Source organism: Poromitra crassiceps (genome assembly GCF_964638095.1).
Source record: "Poromitra crassiceps genome assembly, chromosome: 12".
Lineage (NCBI taxonomy): Eukaryota > Metazoa > Chordata > Actinopteri > Beryciformes > Melamphaidae > Poromitra > Poromitra crassiceps.
This window is the reverse complement of record NC_139632.1, coordinates 31,350,259-31,372,569: the sequence shown is the minus strand read 5'-3', so window position 1 is coordinate 31,372,569 and position 22,311 is coordinate 31,350,259. Positions and strand designations below refer to the sequence as shown.

The 22,311-nt window shown below is 44.5% G+C and overlaps 2 protein-coding genes across 4 annotated transcripts in view; one reads left to right on the top strand and one right to left on the bottom strand.

The window, feature by feature from the left end:
• Positions 1-1,100: 1,100 nt before the first annotated feature.
• lpxn (leupaxin) lies at positions 1,101-11,544 on the bottom strand. The gene is made up of 9 exons (XM_083647449.1): positions 11,464-11,544; positions 10,312-10,373; positions 9,950-10,017; positions 9,629-9,704; positions 8,766-9,026; positions 7,375-7,548; positions 5,187-5,268; positions 3,771-3,919; positions 1,101-2,151 (listed from the first exon to the last, which is right to left on the bottom strand). The coding sequence occupies exons 1-9, from the start codon at positions 11,474-11,476 to the stop codon at positions 1,885-1,887; spliced, it is 1,152 nt and encodes a 383-aa protein (XP_083503575.1). The 5' UTR covers positions 11,477-11,544; the 3' UTR covers positions 1,101-1,884.
• A 2,888-nt stretch (positions 11,545-14,432) lies between these two features.
• Positions 14,433-22,311, top strand: part of scyl3 (SCY1-like, kinase-like 3) — a 15,453-nt gene continuing 7,574 nt past the window's right edge. Inside the window, exons 1-6 of one of the 3 annotated variants that reach the window (XM_083647422.1) lie at positions 14,433-14,696; positions 15,428-15,597; positions 17,558-17,743; positions 18,984-19,097; positions 21,321-21,377; positions 21,975-22,077. In XM_083647422.1, coding sequence (XP_083503548.1) covers positions 15,430-15,597; positions 17,558-17,743; positions 18,984-19,097; positions 21,321-21,377; positions 21,975-22,077 — 628 coding nt within the window. In that variant the 5' untranslated portion in view covers positions 14,433-14,696; positions 15,428-15,429. Of the gene's footprint in view, positions 15,598-17,557; positions 17,744-18,983; positions 19,098-21,320; positions 21,378-21,974; positions 22,078-22,311 lie in introns of all 3 variants that reach the window. The other 2 variants (XM_083647423.1, XM_083647421.1) reach the window with 2 other exon arrangements.

The following is a 22,311-nucleotide window of genomic DNA, read 5'->3' as shown; positions in this document are numbered from 1 at the left end:
GTTAAATTTGAGGATAAAAATCACTTTTTGGACCTCCAGCCATTTTTCAAAAAAGTCTTCCCTGATGTTAGGCATCCATCCTGGAGTGAAGGCTTCAAATGTATAATCTTTAATGTGTTTGAGTGTTTTCCATGTTTCGTGTGGAAACGAAGTGTCTGTGTAGCACGATGTCCGTTTGTAGAGGATAGACCAATCAGGAGTCGCCTATGCATACGGAGAGGGTGGCGGCGGTGGAGGAGAAGGGGCCAACCTGTGCAACCTGCACTGCTTTACTTCAACACCTTGGTGTGATTTTGTAAGTCTAATGTTTTCGGGTGGACTTTCCCTTCAGCAGTCACAACATCATAACGTGTGGTGCTGAAGGGATGCGGTGATGAGAGGGCGCTCGTTCGCTCTGGAACACCTTTGTGGACTTCAGGCCTTCATCAATCTTCTCTCGGCTGCAATAAAGGCTCCTGTGTGGAGGAGGGGAGGCCGTCTGCACCCCCTGCATGCCCGGCCCGGCCCGGCCCGGCCCAGCCCAGCCCAGGGCCAGCGCTCAGTCTGGGTCAGAGGAAACTCAGCTTGGCACGGCGCGGGTCCATGCCAGCGACTGCCAATACAAGCTATCGGCCCACATAGACAAGCCCCTTGACAAACTGCAGCCTCAACACTGCCAGAGAATATCTCCGTGCTGCCAAGTCTCATGGCAAACTGAAGAGAGCTTTATGGAAACCATGGATTTTCCTCGCAGGAAAAACTGCACTTTGCTGTTATTCTTTCTCCTTTTATAAATGTTATGTGATCGTGATGTATGAAATCCCGTATAATTTTAAGTGTCAGTGACACACCTTTTAGAACCTTCCAAAGTTCACACATGTAAAACTTCATTCAGGGTTTTTATCACAGGAAATAGGTATTTTTGCTGGTGTTTTACGGCCGAGTGGTTTATTATATTTCTGTGTTAGCATTTTTCCCTCGGTATTTTGGCCGTCTGTGTCAATAGGATACGTCACAGTCCAAAGCCACCGAATCACACAATAGCTATCAGCATCCAAAACCCCCAAAATGTCGACCTCAGACAGCCATGAAATACTGGAAAACTGAAAAGGATGGAAAGAAACAGATTTTATTGCTTATTCCAATACAAATACTGTCTTGATAATGATGACAAAATAATAAAAATGGCTATGTTTTAATGTATTGTACTATTGTACACACTATAAGAACTAACTGGGTATTTTCGGGGGATGACAACACATCAAGAGGCATAAAAATAAACAACGAGAGATGAGCGGGACAGACGCACGCTTAATAATCATAATCTAGGCCTGATAGAACTCATTAAGAACGTTTACCTTCAACAGCAGATTAGCTCTCCTCTAGTCATTAGCCTATCACAATACAGCAGATGACCCCTGCTCTAGTCATCAGCCTATCACAATACAGCAGATGACCCGTGCTCTAGTCATCAGCCTATCACAATACAGCAGTTGACCCCTGCTCTAGTCATCAGCCTATCTATCACAGCACGTCTAGCTGTTGAAGCAACAGATACCCACCAATGATAGGGAGGGAAAAATCAGTAGTATACATCAGATCTGCAATTAGGCCCGCCCCCTTTTAGGGGGAAAAGACAAGCCTCTCCCGGAGAGGCTTGTCTTTTCGCCCTAAAAGGGGGCGGGAACATGTGCCGCCAGCAGCCGCCTACAAAATGACGTATTGCCGATCTGGTGTATGTTTGACTTTTCATTAAGAGAAACCATTGCAGGTATTGATACTGTTGCAAATGAGTTTCAAATGTTTAGTACTGTATGGCTACTTGTGAGCAGCTCACTGTGGAGTGTACGTTATGTAGCTATGTATGTTATGTAGCTGTGTATGTATGTATGTTATGTAGCTGTGTCACAGAAAGAGTTTGTTATGGCAGGGGGCGCAGTAGGCTTTCCCTTGCTGCTCCTTGAACACTCCGTGGTTGAGCTGACGCAGACAGAAGGCACAGACAAAGTGCTCGGGGTGGAACTTGCGGCCGAGCGCGGAGATGCAGCGGCCGGTGATGGGCTCCGCACAGCTCCCGCACAGCGTGCCCTGCCGGGTGTGGAAGTGTAGCGAGCAGAGGGGCCGACCGTCCAGCTCCATGAAGCAGCCATCAGTGAAGGGCTTCAGACAGTCCTAGGACAGGGACACAGAGGAGGGAGTCAGGGACAGAGACAAAGAGAGGGTGACGGGGGCAGGGGATCAGAGATACAGAGATAGGGACAGGGGCAGAGATACAGGGACACAGAGAGGGAGACAGAGACAGGGACACAGAGAGGGTTATGTGGAGAGTGACATCAACTCGGACAAACCGGAGCTCTGAAATGATATTCAAATTTCCGTCCTTCAATTCCCACCTCCACAACGGTTCAGTGAATTTTTTTTACAAGTTGGAGCTTGTTTGTTCACGTGTTCGGAGTTGTCTTGAACGGGGTATAGAGAGCCAAAGTGGAACGTCACTTCCTGCTTCAGCACTGTACCAGAGATTATCATCCGCCATTTATTTTACCATAGACATTTCCTAAAATGGTTATAAAAATAGTTGTACTTGTTCAAACCAAACAGTTCAGATATATTTACAGTAGAAACAGGGGAGATCGCATAACATTTAACTCGGACCAAAACGTTAAAAGAAATGCGGGTTTAAAGAAAATATTTTTTCGATGTTGTTTTGTTTTTGTTTTGGTCCGAGTGAAATGTTCTATGGTCTCTCCCGATTCTAAATATAGCTGAACCGTTTGGTTTGACCAAGTACAACTATTTTTATACGCATTTTACGAAATGTCTATGGGAAAATAAATGGCGGATGATAATCTCTGGTACAGTGCTGAAGCAGGAAGTGACGTTCACTTTTCCTCTCTATTATTTCTTGTCAATAAAACAATTTTACGTTTAAACTTTCCAAACCACTGAGTTAGAGATCGGTGGGAAAGATGGAGGCAGATGGGTAAGAGTGTAAAATATGCACTTTTTGTAAATCACGGATGAGAGTTTCTGCTAAAAGCCTTATGGCATTGTGCTTCTCAAACTTTCTCATGTCCCCTAAAAAAAATCTAAATAAATAATCCCCCGTTTTGCTGGGGACCCCCTCAAGGACCCCACTTTTTCACTGCCTTCTGGAGTTCGATTTGGGGAAGGTAACAAAACTGTGTGTGTGTGTGTGATTGTGTGCTGCTGTCATCATCACATTCTGGGTTACTATATCTTCCATGTCTCATAGGAGATGTTTGAAGCAGATCTCCACTGAGCATTGTGTCTGACGGTAGCTTGTAGCTGAGTCAAGCAGAAGCAGAAGTGCACACCCAATCACTTCTGACCAGATGCTGGATACAGAAGTAGGCTTGAAGAAGAGTGAACAGGATACCCACACTACACTACTACACTAACAGACTACTACACACACACTACTACACTAACACACACTACTACACTAACAGACTACTACACTAACACACACTACTACACTAACAGGATACCCACACTACGGAGTACGGCTCCCCTTGATTTATCTGCAACATTTCCACCCCAGCGTGTTCATCAGGCATACGGTTTTCATCAGCCTTGCGGTTGAAATGTTGCAAATAAAGTGAATGCGCGGCTATCTTTCTCGTTTATTCACCGGCCTGTGTAGCGAGCCAGCGAGCGTGTGTGTGGTCTGTGTGTGTGTGCGTGTGTGTGTGTGTGTGCGCGTGTGTGTGTGTGTGTGTGTGTGTGTGTGTGTGCGTGTGTGTGGTCTGTGTGTGTGAGAGGCTCACGGAGCAGACGAAGCAGTCTGGATGCCAGGTGCCGTTGGCTGCAGTCAGGTAGTTCTCCTTCACCGCCTCCCCGCAGCCCGAGCACTTTGGAGCAAAGAGCTGGTAGAAGTCCTTGTTACAGTACGGCTTTCCGTCCCTCTCAAGGAACCCTGAGGGAAGACAGAGACACACTTACTGACTGACTGTTACAGTACGGCTTCCCATCGCTCTCTAGGAACCCTGGGGGAGGACAGAGACACACTTACTGACTGACTGACTGACTGTTACAGTACAGCTTCCCATCGCTCTCTAGGAACCCTGGGGGAAGACAGAGACACACTTACTGACTGACTGACTGACTGTTACAGTACAGCTTCCCGTCCCTCTCTAGGAACCCTGAGGGAAGACAGAGACACACTTACTGACTGACTGACTGACTGACTGTTACAGTACAGCTTCCCATCGCCCTCTAGGAACCCTGAGGGAAGACAGAGACACACTTACTGACTGACTGACTGACTGACTGTTACACTACGGCTTCCCATCACTTTCTACAAACCCTGAGGAAGAAGACACACTTACTCACTCACTGACTGACTGACTGCAGAAGGTCAATACACTAACCGGCCACTTTATTAGGTCCTGCTTGTTAACGCAAATAGCCTGCGACTCATGTGGCAGCAACTCAACGCACAGACACACACACACACACACACACACACACACACACACACACACACACACACACACACACACACACACACACACACACACACACACACACACACACACACACACACACACACACACACACACACACACACACACACACACACACCTGTGTCGTATTCCCTATATAGCACGAAATGTCTTAGCCTTGCCTTGGGAGCACGGCATGCGGTCTACAATGGCACCCAACCAGCAGGGGGCGCTCAGAGTTGAGCGGTTGAATGCCATTATTGACTGCACACTGTTGAGCTGTTATGTCCTCAATATGCTGAAGAAGAATGTCACGTCGAAGCGTTGGTCGATTATTACAATACCTTTTGCATCTTGGCTACAATTTGGCTACAAATGGAGCATTACAAACAGCTCTTTACAACAGCGGCGTGCAAAAGGGCATCTGACAACAGGTGCACCTAATAAAATGTTTGTGAGTGTACATTCATGTGACAACACTAGAATGAAGTTCCTGTCTTCAGCTGCGACCAGCAGCTCTATAGGTCGCTCTGTTGGTCGGTTGGCCCACAAAAAAAATCCCCCACCATTTGGGGCCCACAGTTTTCGCCCTAGCAGGCTGAGATTTGGCATGGAGGTGTGTCTGCGCTTGTTTCTTGCTGTTGTGGTCTCTGATGGAGGGATGTAAAGTCAGCAAAACAACATGAGATCATAAAGGGAAGTCAGTGTGACAGCAGATAAGACTTTTGAGGCTCTGACCTTCAGGTCCAAACAGCTCTCCACAGTGGGCGCAGAAGAAATGCTCTGGGTGCCAGTTCTGCTCCATGGCTGTCAGGATGTTCTGGTGACACAGACATAATGTGGTTTGAGTTCTGTTCCAGGGCTGTCAGGATGTTCTGGTGACACAGACATAATGTGGTTTGAGTTCTGCTCCAGGGCTGTCAGGAGGTTCTGGTGACACAGACATAATGTGGTTTGAGTTCTGCTCCAGGGCTGTCAGGAGGTTCTGGTGGAGGAGCCAGACACAGACATAATGTGGTTTGAGGGATCAAGGTTTGGGATGAAGTTAGTCTTTTCTCATTTGTTCACATGTCAGAAAGCAGATTTCAGAATCAGAAGGGAAGCTGCATTAGTTTGTGATTGATGACTCTGCTCTGCAGCACAATCTCACAAAGCCAGAGTTTTGTTTCACTTACTAATAAATGTGGAGAAATATGTACTGCAATCTACAGCCATGTCATCATAATCCATCAAAGATGACAGTGTGACTGAAAGAATGTAAATATCAATGTATGAATGGATGGATGCATGAATGAATGAATATGAACCAGTTTGAGATTTGCTTTTGAGTTTTTATCTGTATTCGTTTTTATGTGCATTTTATTATTATTATTATTATTATTATTATTATTATTATTATTATTATTATTATTATCATTATTATTATTATTATTATTATTATTATTATTACAGTGTCCTATAATAAGCTTGATGTGAACAGGAGTGAGTCCCAGCTGCAGAATAATAAGCTAGGTGAACAGGAGTGAGTCCCACCTGCAGAATAATAAGCTTGATGTGAACAGGAGTCAGTCCCAGTTGCAGAATAATAAGCTATGTGAACAGGAGTGAGTCCCACCTGCAGAATAATAAGCTTGATGTGAACAGGAGTGAGTCCCAGCTACAGAATAATAAGCTAGGTGAACAGGAGTGAGTCCCACCTGCAGAATAATAAGCTTGATGTGAACAGGAGTGAGTCCCAGCTACAGAATAATAAGCTAGGTGAACAGGAGTGAGTCCCACCTGCAGAATAATAAGCTTGATGTGAACAGGAGTGAGTCCCAGCTGCAGAATAATAAGCTTGATGTGAACAGGAGTGAGTCCCAGCTGCAGAATAATAAGCTTGATGTGAACAGGAGTGAGTCCCAGCTGCAGAATAATAAGCTTGATGTGAACAGGAGTGAGTCCCAGCTGCAGAATAATAAGCTTGATGTGAACAGGAGTGAGTCCTAGCTGCAGAATAATAAGCTTGATGTGAACAGGAGTGAGTCCCAGCTGCAGAATAATAAGCTTGATGTGAACAGGAGTGAGTCCCAGCTGCAGAATAATAAGCTTGATGTGAACAGGAGTGAGTCCCAGCTGCAGAATAATAAGCTTGATGTGAACAGGAGTGAGTCCCAGCTGCAGAATAATAAGCTTGATGTGAACAGGAGGGAGTCCCACCTGCAGAATAATAAGCTTGATGTGAACAGGAGTGAGTCCCAGCTGCAGAATAATAAGCTTGATGTGAACAGGAGTGAGTCCCAGCTGCAGAATAATAAGCTTGATGTTAACAGGAGTGAGTCCCAGCTGCAGAATAATAAGCTTGATGTGAACAGGAGTGAGTCCCAGCTGCAGAATAATAAGCTTGATGTGAACAGGAGTGAGTCCCAGCTGCAGAATAATAAGCTTGGTGTGAACAGGAGTGAGTCCCAGCTGCAGAATAATAAGCTTGATGTGAACAGGAGTGAGTCCCAGCTGCAGAATAATAAGCTTGATGTGAACAGGAGTGAGTCCCACCTGCAGAATAATAAGCTTGATGTGAACAGGAGTGAGTCGCAGCTGCAGAATAATAAGCTTGATGTGAACAGGAGTGAGTCCCAGCTGCAGAATAATAAGCTTGATGTGAACAGGAGTGAGTCCCAGCTGCAGAATAATAAACTTGATGTGAACAGGAGTGAGTCCCAGCTTCAGAATAATAAGCTTGATGTGAACAGGAGTGAGTCCCAGCTGCAGAATAATAAGCTTGATGTGAACAGGAGTGAGTCCCAGCTGCAGAATAATAAGCTTGATGTGAACAGGAGTGAGTCCCAGCTGCAGAATAATATGCTTGATGTGAACAGGAGTGAGAATATGGAATGAGCCCTACCTGCAGAATAATAATCTTGATGTGAATATGAGTGAGCCCTACCTGCAGAATGGGCCCCTGGCAGTAGGCACAGCGAGGAGAGAACAGCTGCTGATAGTCTCTGTCACAGTACGGCTCGCCATCTCTCTCAAAGAAGCCGCTGCCGCCCAGCTCCGTGTGGCACACTACGCACACAAAGTGCTCCGGGTGCCACACCTCACCCAGCGCCGTCATCATCTACACCGGACCACAGCAAATACACAACAAACAAACAACAACACACAACAAATACACAACAACAAATACACACCAACACACAACACAACACCACACAACAAACACACAACACACACAGAACAACACACAACAAACACACAAAAGATACAGAACAACACACAACAAACACACCCAAACACACAACACAACAAATACAGAACAACACACAAAAAATACACAAAAGATACAGAACAACACACAGCAAACACACAACACAACAAATACAGAACAACACGCAACAAATACACAACAAACACAACAGACAACAAAAGAACACTTCAATGGTGAAGGAAAACAAGAGGTTTTTTAATAAGATATTATGTGGCATCATAAGCCACCAAGGTAACTGCTGTTCTTGTTGTCATTTGTGAGCTCCCCCCGGATTTCCCCCCATTTTCTCCCCTATAGGCTACATGCACAACTTTTTTACTTCCTGAAATTAGTACAGCTTCTTTATTTCCTGTCCTACACTATTGGATGAACTGATTAATCAGGTGTGCCTGATCATTGTTGTGACTGCAGCACACCTGACATTAATCAGTTCATCCAATAGTGATGACAGGAAATAAAGAAGCTGTACTAATTTCAGGAAGTAGTGGAGTTGTGCATGTAGCCCATTGTACTACTACTCGCCGAGTAGTAGTACAAGTACAGGCATGTGGCCTTGTGCCCTAAAGAAATCTGTGATGCCTAAGGCCAGATGGCCATGCCCCTAAAATGACCAAATTCCCACCCTGCTACTCGGCCAATTCCCCTGTCCTGGTCGTTGCAGTTGCAGTTGTACACTAGCACATGCTTCCTCTGATACATGTGCAATCGCCAGCCGCTACTTTTCATCTACAACAAGGAGTTTCACGGGCAGGACGTAGCGAGTGAGAGGATCACGCTGTTCCCCCCAGTTCCCCTCCCCCTCCAACGGGCGCCCTGACCAACCAGAGGAGGCGCTAGTGCAGCGACCAGGACTCATACCCTTAATCTGGCTTCGCACCCACAGACACGGCCAATTGTGCCTGTATGGACGCCCGCTCAAGCCGGAGGTAACACGGGTGCTCGAACCTTTGACCCTTGTGTTGGTAGGCAGGGAATCTACCATTGCACTAGCTGGGAAATTGTGGGCTATTTCTAAACAAACAACACACAGTAGATTTATTTCACTTTGTTTAGATGACTTACTGTACCTTTCCCACAATGCATTTTCCACAGGAAGCGCAGTGGCCCTTGGGGGTGGTGCGTACACCGATCTTTTCCAGGTCGGAGCTCAGCCCTCCCAGCAGGTCGTCTATAGCATCCGTCTTTCTGCTGGGGATGGAGGCCTTTCTGCTGGGGTTCGAGGCCTGGGCCTCTGAAGCTGCTGCGGTATCGCTGCTCTGCACACCACCCTTCATTTTCACAGACAGCTTTTGTGTAAGTGGAGGCGGGGATGAGGAGTGGGGTCGAACCTAAACCATAATACAAATGCAGAGATGGGAAGTAACTAAGTACAAATACTTCATTACTGTAGTTAAAGGGTAACTAAACCCTAACATGCCTTTTTTTCCAGCTTTAAACCAATATGGCTTTTGAGTAGTGTTGGTGACGCATACTGGACAAAATCTCCACATTTTAGAGGAAACTGTCTGAATATAATTTGTGGACAGTAGGATAATCGTAAAAAACGTGAATCACTTTTATGACTTTTGAAACGTTTTCAGAAAATACTTCAAAAGTCATAAAAGTGATTCACCTTTGTGAAGATTATCCTGCTGAACCCAAATTACCGCTCCCATAAACTTTTGTTAACCACAGACCTTATTTTATGGATTTAAGCAAAATTCCCATTCTAAAAGCCCATTCACTTTCCCCCTGAAGATCCAACATGTGTGGGACTTCTGCCTTCCGACTACAAAAATACGTCATCCCTGCAGGTAGCCTACTCTCTAGTTTTCTCTTGTCCTTTTCTAAGCAAAATGTTGTAGTCGGGTAAAGTCAAGGGATGATTCAGAAATCAGGGAAAGAGTTTACTGAAGCCAAAAAGGTTTGAGAACCACTGTACTATACTGACCCCCGGTCCAGGCAGCATGGTGCCGTCCAGCTCGTTGCTGTCTGAGGCTGAGGTCCGAACAGGAGCCGGCAGGTCACTAACACACACACACACACACACACACACACACACACACACACACACACACACACACACACACACACACACACACACACACACACCAACATAAGCACAAGATGTAAGGGTGTTTTGTGCAGCCGATTCTATTTGATGGACACCTTAAATCGGACCAAGGGAAATCTTAACTTAAGGTGCTTTGTGCAACCGGCCCCTGATCCTAAAATTGCCCCAGGAAGCAGGAGTCCTGAACGTGTGGCTCACCTGTAGACATTTGCATTGGCAGACTTGTTTCCTTTCTTAGTGGTGAGTAGAGCATAACCTGCTGGGGACTGTGGGGAACAACAACCAACACAATCTTTAAGGCGATAAGAGCATCAACATGAGGATTTGATCTAACTATTGAGGACAAACAGATGACATCATTTTGCAGATTTCAAGTCAGCAAGCTTTTTCTGCCTCGTTATCTGCTTAATGATTTGGGAACCAACATGTAAATAGGTGATAGGTGATGTCATCCACAGAGTTCTACTATTATGCTTGTATTTTAATTTGTGAAATTAACTTATTTATCCAATGGATTTAACCAATCGACTACGTTACAGATCTAGTGGTTTTGTGGTCACCTCTCCACCAGCCGCCTCGCTGCTCTTGTTCTCTTCTAGGGCCAACTCCTCCAGCAGCAAATCTACAAGAGGATACAGGATGTCCATGATGTGTGACACACATAAACATGCAGGCCCACAGTCAGAGAAGCAAGCTTGTGACAGGAGGGTCGTCGGTTCAATCCCCAGGACCAGCAGGGTAAATCTGGGTGGGGTTAAGTGAAAAAGCAGCAAATGCCCCTCCCTCGTTACCACAACGGATGTGCCCTTGAGCAAGGCCATTAACCCCAGCCGCTCCCGTGGAGCTGTGGCCAGCAGATCAGACTGTGGTTGTAGGCTACTGGGCAGGTTCCTGAACAAGTGCTAACCTTTTAGACTACGAGAAGTGAGAAGCCATACAGAGTGCAGTGCAGTGGTTTGAGACACACTTCAAGGTGCGAGCAGAAAGCTGTGTGGGGTTGCTACGTTCAAGGCAGCTTCCTCAGGATGTGATGATGATGACAGACATAATGTTGCAATAGTGAGACTTATGAAAATGTTGCAACCGGTAGCGAATAATCTCTGAAATTAAAAACATACACCGCATAGACAGGTTTGAATGATCCTCCCGTGGAGCCTTAAGAAGGGTCTAAGCAGTTTCTTAGCCCTAAGAAGCTTTTGGGAAACCCAGCTATTGTTGAAAATAACGTCTGCTAAAGGGAAGTGTGTTGAAAATAAAATGGAGTGTTCTACATTCAGCACTGAAGTCTGAAAATCACACTCATTATATGTTTATCTATATTTCCATGTCCTCTCGTTCATTTTTTACACTACAGTGAAACTCAAAACAAGTGTTCTATGCCTTTGGAGCTACCGAGACAAAAGTTGTATGTGCATCCAATAAGTGTATCCAATAAAGAATAACTAAACTATGCAACAAGCTACTAAATAAATGACAATCTATTGCATTATAAGCTTAGGGTAGGTAGACGACTGATTACCCCCAGAACAAATCAGACACTGTAATGTTACGATCAATTCTTCATTTCACTTCAGTTGTCTAACTATAGGCTACGGCTACACTTGGTCTTACGAAATACCTTCACTGAATCGTTTTTTTTAAATGACCGAGATGATGCCATATTTCATGTAATATATACACAGTAAAACATGAACGAGTGTGTGTCCTCTTACCTAGCTCGTCCATGCTTTCTCCTTCTCTCAGTCAGAACCGACAGTATCAGTGTATCTGTGTGTGTGTGTGTGTGTGTGTGTGTGTGTGTGTGTGTGTGTGTGTGTGTGTGTGTGTGTGTGTGTGTGTGTGTGTGTGCGCGTGTGTGTGTGTGTGTGTGTGTGTGTGTGTGTGTGTGTGTGCTTGCATGCGTGCACTAACCACAGTATGTCTTCGACTGCTGGTTAGTAACCAGGGTAAACAGCACAATCTCTCATCAGGGCAAAAGTGTCACTTCCTGTGAAGAAAGACGGTTCTCCATTTTTACTGAATGCAGAATCATCAATGTTTTTATTTTATTTTTAAAGTTCAATCATTGACCTTTCCTCTGGAAATGGTAAGATCATAATAACCAGCTAAAGCTATAACATTCACCAGCATTTTCAAGCCATTTGAACTAATGACATGACAGGTGTTGTTGTTTCCTAGTAGAAAGGAAACCGCACTGTTAGAGGAAACATGCTCAAACATGGACTAATTTAGTATCAAGAACAGTACAGCTGATACCAACTGGCTGTTTCACTCAGTTGTTATATTCAAGTTTAAATCTAAGATACCCATTATGAACTGTTGATAATGCTATTTTATTACTCCTATAATACAATAGCAAAATACATTAGAATATCAGAAAACCAATAGCCTCTTCAGATGGTGTCTTCAAGTAGGCTATTCTATCTCATGTGTCTCTACCAGAAATCATTATTAAGATTAGTGTAGTCGCAGACTGAATTTCAACCAATGTAGAAATCCATATTCTCATAATCTGATCAGCCCGTGTCGTCAGCCAAGTATGACGTCAGTTAAGATGTGTGACGTATCAGCCCGTGACGTCAGTCAAGTATGACGTCAGTTAAAATGTATGACGTCGGTTATGATGTCAGTCGTAACCAGTTTCATCCTAGTATATATAGCGAAGATTTTTGCTCACCTTCCTCCCTGGCCGAATCGTAGCAGCAGCTGGCGTCTCGGCTGTTTGTCCTCACTCGTTTCGCCCAACCCACCTCCCCAGTCCACCACCAATGAGTCTTGACTCCTGAAGAATCCCCCACGTGGGGGATCCTCTATCCTAGCGAAGCAGATGCCCACCTCAAGAGGGGCGTCATCTTACAATGGAGTCATTTGTTGAATAAAGCCGCTGGTCTCTCGTGGTTGAAATATAGTTTCATTACTCACTTCTTCATTGATTTAGTAACTGTAAAAAAAAGTAACACTTTATTCATAAAAGTAATAAAGGTGCTATGGTCATTAACTCATCCATATATACAGGCCAATAGGCCTACATCAACATTAGTGCTGTGATAACACGCAGCAATGCAATGTGGAATATCTCAGACTTGTAGGTGGATTCAGCTGTCTCACATGTAGGCTACAATAGCTCAAACACATGCAGTATAGAAAGAGTTAACAGCTATGCTGGTAGCAAAACATTGTTTTCACAAGTAGATAGATGAACACTTGAGCAACATTACAAAATATGAAAGGGCGTCCGGGTAGTGTAGCGGTTGATTCCCTGCCTGCAGTTTCACGCCTCCGTGCTATGATCAGACTCTGATATAGCGTATGTAGTGTTAAAGTTGTGTGAACTGTCGCAGTTTTTAAAATCAAGTGAATTTCATAAAAAGCACATCCTGCCAGTGCCACGTCCCATAAGTTGCCCCCAGGAAGCCGTTACCAACACGGATCCCTCGTATTCACACGTATGCACATGCAAAGTCTGAATTTGGATAGGGCAATTAGCAATTTTGTGGGGTGTAACGAAAAAGTAATATAACAAATTATTGTAACGAATTACTGTTGACAGGTAAGTAAAGCAATCTTACTTTTGAAAAGAGTAACATATACATTTATTTTTAAGTAACGAGCTCAGCACTGCTTGAGTCTGCGTTATCTCCATTGACTGTGGTGCATTCCTTTGAAAGTCGGGTATTGGAAGTTCTGACGCAGTATTTCCATGTTCCGCTCTAAATGCCTTCCATTGCATCTGTGTGGAAAAACATGCATGCCTACAAACGGTAACTGTCTGCCTTTCCGAAGCCCTGCCACTCCGAACGTTAACTTCCATTATTCGGACTGGCGGTCGTTCACCTTAGAAGCCGCAATGCCGACCTTAGGTTTAGGCGTGGGGGTGGGAGAGGTTAGGTTTTGGGTTAGGGTCTGGGGGAGGTTAGGTTTAGGCATGGGGGGAGGTTAGGTTTGGCCTGGGGGCTGGGAGAGGTTAGTGAAAAACGGGGAATATAGAACCCTTTCTGAGTGCCGATATTTCGGAGTGGCAGAACGTCGGAGTGGCAGCATGTAACCCCTACAAACATGGACGGCTAGTAGGCTACCGCATGCTTCTATCAAGCACAACTGTTTGGGAATCGAAATGGCAACTAAAAGTTGCTTCATAACACAAACACTACATCAAGTGAAACATTTGTGAAAAAGTACCTTCCTTACACACTGTGTGTGTCTATTTGTGCGCCGCCATGTTGATTGTGAGGTCAAATTGTTTATCTCGGCAAACTCGAACTTGGTGGATGCTGCCCGAGCTTCCGACTCGGAGTTCCGTCTTGAACGACCGTTCCATTGCACTTTTCCCTGTCGGAGGTCATTTTTTCCGAAATTCCGAGTGCAATGGAATGCACCATTATCTCACAGTGCACCACTCTCAGCATCATCATACTAGTAGGGGTACTAAAAAAAGCAGGGGTACTTGCGGTTTTGTTTTAATTTGGTATAGCACTAAATCCTTTTAACTAGCAGTTGTATGTGCAATGTAATAATCATCTTGAATACTGGAAACAACTACTTTCCCAAAGTCTCTGAGATGTTTTGCAGTGAGTGAGTGGATCATTTAACATTTTAAAAGAACCCCGCTCGACTGGTATGTGTGGTTTCGCCTCTGACCCGGAAGAGTGTGTGTTTACAGCTGAGCTCTCCACGTTAGCATTAGTGATTAGCCAGGCAGCCAATACCTTTTACCCTTTTCTTAGCGTTACCTGTATTCCTAACTAACCGTCTGGCCATTAGACTCCTGGGACCACAGTGAAGGTTTCCGCGGCTAACATGAACGCGTTGCACCGGAAAGGCTACCGACAAGTGTCGCAATGACTAGCTGGCCAACGTAGCGACGAGAGGTAGCGTTTAGCCAGCTAACTGCTAAAGCTAACGCTAGCTAACTTGTAACGCTACTACAGCTCTCACGGAGAAGCAGGTAATATCATCCCACCTTCACCCGATAACAACACTTTTGTGTCACTACTGACAACCAGTGGTGCCTGCCTGCCCTGGAGAAGTGGCTATAACGTTAAACCCATGAACAGCAACCGTTTGAGGTGGTAAAGCACCCAGGTATAACCAATAACATTAATGAAGTTTCCATTCCACTTAAGACCTAAGTGTTCCAGTAGGTGTTCCAGTGCCAGGGTCCTCACAAGGAGGCCAGTTTAGGAGATGGCCGGCGGGCATCTCTCTTATGGCATCAACTTATCCAAGAATACACGTGTATCTTTCTACACATTGAGTCACCTGACCTCTGACTGCTGGTATCTCTCTAATCTGTGAGATTGGGCTCTGTAAACAGATCAGTGCATGTATTCAGAAGTTACACAAATGATGGCTGTTTAGTGTCTAAAGGAGACTTTTTCAATGGCTATATTCAGTTGAACTCAAATATAATATATGATAGGCTAGGCAGCACCACTGCAAATTATTGAGCTACAACTAATATTTATTTGGCAATGATCAAGCAACAAGATGGCTACATATGCCTTCACTCTCCTTGCCCCGGGCATCAGAGTGGATTTAGAAGTGGGTGTACTCAATGCCGACTGAAAAATAAGTACCTGCACTACACCACTGCTGACAACCTTATCATCAAATGCCCCGTGTGTGTGTGTGTGTGTTCGTGCGTGTTCGTGCGTGTGTGTGCGTGTTGTATGGCAGCCATGGGCGCGGAGAGCAGCAGTGCGGTGCGGGGCTGCACCCTGGAGGAGCCTCTCCTCACCCTGCCCTCTGGACTCACCATGTACTCAGCGCTGCTCCAGGATGGAAAGCCTGCGTCCGTGTTTGTGCACAAGCAGGGCAACGAAGACAAAGTCAACAAAGCTGCTAAAGTAAGAAGGCTTTTTCTTCCACATGTTGTTTTATTGTGCAATGTTAGCTCTCAGAGGGTTGTCTGTCTGTCCACAAGTCTTGGGTTCTTCTTGGGTCCCATGATTTGATCATGTGCCTCGAAACATTGTTTATGAAACTGGCATTTCTGTATTTAAGGTCTGATTGAGATATTTAACCGATAACTGACCGTTTCAACATTAACCGATTAATACCATCAGTTATGGCCTGTGTCCACCTAGCGTCTTTTCATCAGCTCTGGCGTCTATTTTCAGTTGTTTCCAATGGGGGGAGAGCGTATGCGGGCGCACACGGACGTCAAGAGAAAGTGCACAGCGCCCAGCGTCTATTCTCACAGCGCTCCGCCGTTTTTGTGCGCCCGACTCCCAGCGCTTCCAGCTGAAAATATTTTAACTTGTCAGAAAGACGCTGGTGTCGGTTGCTCCTTTTCTGGCAACTAATCATATGGAGAAACTATCGCAACAGAGACAGAAAGGCTCAATTGTGGGAGCAGATTGGCTAGACACTTAATATTTCTGGTGAGTGTTGAGCTAAATCACTGTATGTGTGTTGTTTGCTAATGTTAGCTGTCAGCTATCAAGCTACTACCGCACTGAACTAACGTTAGAGATCAGCGCTTCTCAGCGTACTTCCAGTGTTTAACGGTCGGAAAAAGATGCTAGGTGGACAGTACACAGGCCCTTAACTCATTGAGTGCCAGCCACTTTTGGAGAACGGACGCTCCCAGTGCCAGAGTTTCAGAGCGTTTTCAGTGATTTCTCGAGGCCCACAGAATATTGTGTGATATTACTATGTAAACTCCGAACACGCCCAAAGAATCTATCATCAGCAAAAAAAAGTTTATTGATATAATTTTCCGTTCTTTAGTTATCAGCCGGAGAAGATAGGTGGATTTCAGCAAAAACACACGTTTCAATTTAGAAGCTGAGATAATGAGCCTTTTGTGAAATGAAGCATTTCAAGCACATCACTGACTCTGAAGCTAATATTTTCTGATGTAATGACACCTCAAAAATAATTTCCTTCAATAAAACAGTGAAAACAAAGGAATTTTGTTTGGCCAAATAATATTTTTTATCTGCAACCAGCAGCGCTGGCCCCTGCGTGCGCAGACCCTACACCTTCTTGCTGGTCTTGGTTTACTGCTGGTGGGCATCAGATATTCTAGCTTATTTGCCTGTCTCTGTCCATCGAGCCTGCTGTCTGGGTCTGTGTTTACTGTCAATGGTTGTATGCTGCCCTGCGTGCCCCACCCCCCTCCTCCTCCTCCGTGGGAGTGTCTCTGGTGGCTCTGCTGCGTTTGCTCTGCGTTTGCGCTGCACCCCGCTTTTTCACAGCGTGTCGCCGGCTCCCAGCTGAGAATAATGTAACTTTTCAGAAAGACGCTGGTGTCGGCAACTAAATCATATGGAGGGGCTATCGCAGCGGAGACGGAGGGGCTCAATTGTGGCAGCAGATTGACTGCTGTTCACAGGCACAGCTAACGTTATGCTTCATGCATATCGATGCATACCGATGCCGTTTCCGTTTCCATAACGACTTCTTCTCTGTTTTTTACTCAACTTTCTCTAATCTGGAGAGCACTGTCGCCACCTAATGGGTCGGTAAAATAGGTTATACACATTCAACATGCCCCAAAATTTTACAGCAGATGTTATAGGCTTTGATCCACGTCCCACCGTCAAAAAACGCAATTGACGACAATCATCGTCATTGGCACTCTACGTTAGTATTCGAATTGACGACGATTGTCGTCATTGGCACTCAATGAGTTAAACGGTAAAAAACAAAATTCTGTTGCACATTCCCTTTAACATGTGCCATGCCATGTGGGTGGGCGGCGCAAATGCAAGTACAAATTTCATTTTTATGATTGCAGATAATATCATGCATCCCTAACAGTAGGTCTAACGTGAATCTGCGTCCCTTCATATCCTGCAGCACCTGAAGACCCTGAGGCACCCGTGTCTGCTGCGCTTCCTGTCGTGCTCGGTGCAGGACGGAGCCATCCACCTGGTGACCGAGCGAGTGCAGCCTCTGCAGCTGCGGCTGGACAGCCTCTCCCCGGAGGAGATCTGTGCAGGCATCTACGACCTGCTGCACGCCCTCGTCTTCCTGCATGAGAGGGTGAGCAGAGGGGGGGAACATTATTTATTTATTCACAACGACAAAGACAACGCCACAATCAAATATATTTAAATGTATTTGTTTAGAAATGATTATGACGTAGGAGTAAGTTTGGTTTTGGTCGAACAGATCTGTTTTTATGGCCCACTGGTTGCTGCACATTAGACCTTGCTTAGGGAGTACATAACAATCATATACTGTAGACAGTGAGTATGTGTCATTTAAAATGTTTGACATTAGGGTGTGTCTGTGTGTATTGCTTGGTTCATTTGTAAAGGTGCAAGTTAGTCCAATCAGCTGCAGACACCAGCTTGAGTTTCATGCCTGAACTCGCATTGCTCAGTTGTTGTTGTTGTTATACAGTATATACATTTTGGCAGTGCCTCGTCATGCCTCCTGTTCTCCCAATTCAGCATAGTTAGCATTTAGCTGCTAGCCCAGCCCAGGCAGACAGGATCGGGGATTCAACTCCCGCAGTAAACACACATTCTGAACAGACGTCTATGTACCTGCTCTTGAATCCTCAATCCTGTAGTGTGGAACCACAGCACCTTCCGCTGGTGAGTGACTCAGTGATTGCGGCCCCATACGCTCATTATTTTACGGCTGTGAACCAATCAGATTGCTTGATTTGAGAGAGCAGTTTTATAAGGCTTCAGCAATTCTGCAATATAAATAGAGGCTAGGCTGCGCAGAGCTTTAAAAGTAATCAAAAGTATTTCAAACTGGATTCTTTGCCACACTGGCAGCCAGTGCAAGGAGGCCAGCATGAGGGTGATATGGGACCTGCGAGTGTGACTTGTTGTGGTCAAAAGCCTTGCGGCTGCATTTTGAATGAGTTGTAGCCTGGACATACATGTAGTACATTACATTACATTACGTCATTTGGCAGACGCTTTTATCCAAAGCGACTTACAATAACACATTTTTGTCAGCAATAGAGCAATCAACTATGCAACACAGTCTATGACAACTACAACTTCTGAAGGAACAGTGGTACAAGTTTAGTTCAGGTTATTTTATTTTTTTATTTTATATTTTTTTAAGAGAGAAAGAAGGTAGTTCAAGAAGGGCCCAGATGGAGCATGGATGTAGTAGCATCGCCGAAGCATGTAAAGAGTTACAGTAATCTAAGAGTGAGGAAATGAGAGTCTGAATAAGTGCTAAGAGTGAGAGTCAAGAAAGAGAACTTTTAGATGAAGTTAGTCCAACTTGTGCTTCTTCCCCTGTCTCACTCCAGGGCAAATCAAGCCACAACAACGTGTGCACGTCATCTGTATTTGTTAGCGAAGACGGACCTTGGAAACTGGGAGGGATGGAGACTGTGTGCAAGTTCTCTGAGGCTACTCCTGAGGTAAGAGGTAGAACATAAACGAACTTTAGAAAGTTCACCATCAGCCCAAATGTAGAGAGATCCAAAGTCCCTCCCCTTCTGGGCGGGGCCTATGCCAACCAGTGTCTGAACAAAATAGGAATGGTGGTGAATGGCGAGAGACAATACTTTTTTTTGGATCCCGTTTGAATTGTGCAATGAGGTATTGGGGTTTGATAAGGAGAGTGGGCGGGGCTAGGGAAAAGGGGCCATAGCTATTCACCTTATTCACCACGCCCACTTTTTCTCTCTTCCGCGTTCGACGCAACGTATTTGTTCTTTCCAGTTCAGCGCTAGTTGGTGGCCATTTTCAAAATAAAACGTCAGTATGAATTAGGGATGGGGCCAATCCGATCCAATATCGGTATCGGGTGCCGATATGGCACTAATTCACGGATCGGATCGGATCGGAATTGAAATTTTTTTTTTTTTTTTTTTTTTTGCAATTCCAGCGCACAGCTGGCCGTAATTTGTATAATAATGTATAATAGTATCCTTCTTTGCCTTGTATATTTTCTTAATTTTGTCTGCTTTTTGCAAGGTATATAAAAAAAAAAAAACTTTAATTGGCCAAATCTTTGCCTATACTGTATATTCAAGAAAAATATTGGTATCGGCATAATATCGGTATCGGCAGATATCCAAATTCAGGTATCGGAATCGGATCGGAAGTGAAAAAAGTGGATCGGTGCATCCCTAGTATGAATGAAGTTTGGCAACATTCAGAATTAAGCTACACTGCGGCCAACTTCAGTTACATGTTCATAACGTTACTGCTGGGAGGAGCCGATGGCTGTACCCGGTCGGCATTTAACGTTAGTTACAAAAGAACGTCGACAGTGTTTTCTCACTGCCAGTAGTAGGGTTTGACAGATAGTTAGTCCGACCGGTGTCAGCACATCAGCGCTCCCGGTCCTCGCTGCTCGTTAAGGATTTCCAATAGGCGTTATTCTGATAAACTGGTCACATATATGTTACGTTCTCACCCGACAAATATTAAAACTTTAAAACAGTTTGGGTTTTTTTTAGCTTGAAAACAGCTTTTTGGCAAGTCTAAATGACTGCGGTAGGCGTACTCTACTTCCGTGTTTAAAACCGGAAAGACGATTACGAAATGCCGTCATGCAGAAGCGTCCTTGTATGGGCAAAGAATAAGGTGAATAAAGATAGGAAGGTCATAGAGAGTCTGGGTTCGAGGGGTGGGTAGGGGGAGTGGCTAGATGTATCTGGGTGGTGGGAGGGGGCGTTGTCAGGAAAGGGGGTGGGGCTAGGGAAAAGCGGCCATAGCTAGCTAGCAAATGTGCATATCATAGCAGACTGGAGAATTGGCCTTGGTGGTGGTCTGCACTCTCCGAGTGCACTCCTATTTGTTGTTGTTTTTCTTCATAAAATATAAAGCACCTGCATGTAACTGCATGGTCTCAAGCTAGTCCAGCTGTAATCAGACCTCTTAAGATGATATACAATCGTGCAATAACAATTCTAGACAGGAAGCCAATTAGGTTTCACCACTGCCGCGTCATTGAGAAACTAAATATTTTAGGTTTGATTAAATTCGCTAACATAAAAGTGATCCATAAATGTATTCATAATCAGGCTCCTTGTGTTCTCACTCAGTGATATGGTGAAACCTCTGGGGGCTGCTGGCACAACCACTAGGGGTGCTGTTGCAGGGAACTGCAAAGTGCCTTATCGCAAAACCTCCATTGGACATGGATATGGAACTCATTACCCACACATCTTCAACAAGATTGTAATGGGATTATTTTAAACCTAACCTGAAACAGTTTCTGAAGGGCAATCAATCACCAATGTACTCAGAAGTGACTGTGTCCTTCTCTTGTGTGTGTATTTGTGTGTGTCTCTGTCTGTCTGTGTGCGTGTCTGTGTGTGTGTGTGTGTGTGTGTGTGTGTGTGTGTGTGTGTGTGTGTGTGTGTGTGTGTAAACTTTATGTTTTATGCTGATTATATCCTTCTGTGTGTCTCTATCCTTGTTTATGTTTATTGTATATTTGATTGTATATTTGCTTTTAATAGCATCTAGGGATGGGCATTGCAAATTAGCTTAGGCTATAAATGTTATGATATATAACATCAGATCAGACCAGTTCTTGTTAAATGTTCCATGTATGTATATGTATATCTGTCCCTACACAAATAAACATTAAATGAAATACATGAAATCCATTTTCTTCATCTCCTCAGTTTCTCAGCAGCATCCAGAATGTGAGAGAGAGCAGTTCTGTTCCCCCAGAAGAGCGGGTAAGCATCATGCAGGCCAAGATGGAAAACATAGAAAGATTTCTCAGATTTATTTTTAACAGGTTTATATATTTTCATTAATTTGTCAACTTGAAACATGTTAAAGGGATACGCAGACATTTTTGGAGATTTGCCATATTGCCAATATTAAATGTAGAATGTGGATGCCTTTATCTTCACCGTATGTGCAGTGTGCAGGGTTCCCTCTGTGACCAAAGTTACTTCCTCGTTTGCTCGAGGAGCATGCGCTGTACTGATAACTGCACACAGCGCATGCGCCTTAGGTAAACGAGGAAGTAACTTTGGTCACAGAGGGAACCCTCTGTTAGTTCTCGCTATGGATTTCCTTCGAAAATGACCAGTAACTTTGGATTATTATTTCATCGTGTGGTGAGTACACCAGTCACAACATGTACATGCGAGTGTTTCTGGCACTGTTGGCAATATGGCAAATGACAATGACAATATAGGCGAATCTCCAAAAATGTTGCCATATCCATTTAACAGGTTGATATATTTCTATTAATCTGTTGACTTGAAACATGTTAACAGGTTGATATATTTCCATTAATCTGTTGACTTGAAACATGTTAACAGGTTGAAGGCTTTAAAACGCTCCCTGATAAACACGCTCACTCCCGAGACTCTTTCTCTTTTGGAGTGATGGTGGAGAGCCTGATTCCTCTGCTGAATGGCTATGGTGAGTATCCAATCACAGTTCACTTTTATTATGGTGAGTATCCAATCACAGTTCACTTTTATTATGGTGAGTATCCAATCACAGTTCACTTTTATTATGGTGAGTATCCAATCACATTTCACTTTTATTATGGTGAGTATACAGATACAGTATATAAGTGTGTAATAGGCTGGAAAGATGTGTTGATTCTGATGATTTCTCATTGTACAGTATAGCATCACCTAAATCTCTCTC

Excerpts from the sequence above, each read along its gene's own strand:
- lpxn (XM_083647449.1), bottom strand. Across the intron at positions 10,018-10,311 it reads GCGAGGCGGCTGGTGGAGAG|TCCCCAGCAGGTTATGCTCT; the intron begins GTGACCACAAAA and ends TGTTCCCCACAG. Across the intron at positions 9,027-9,628 it reads CCATGCTGCCTGGACCGGGG|GTTCGACCCCACTCCTCATC; the intron begins GTCAGTATAGTA and ends ATTATGGTTTAG.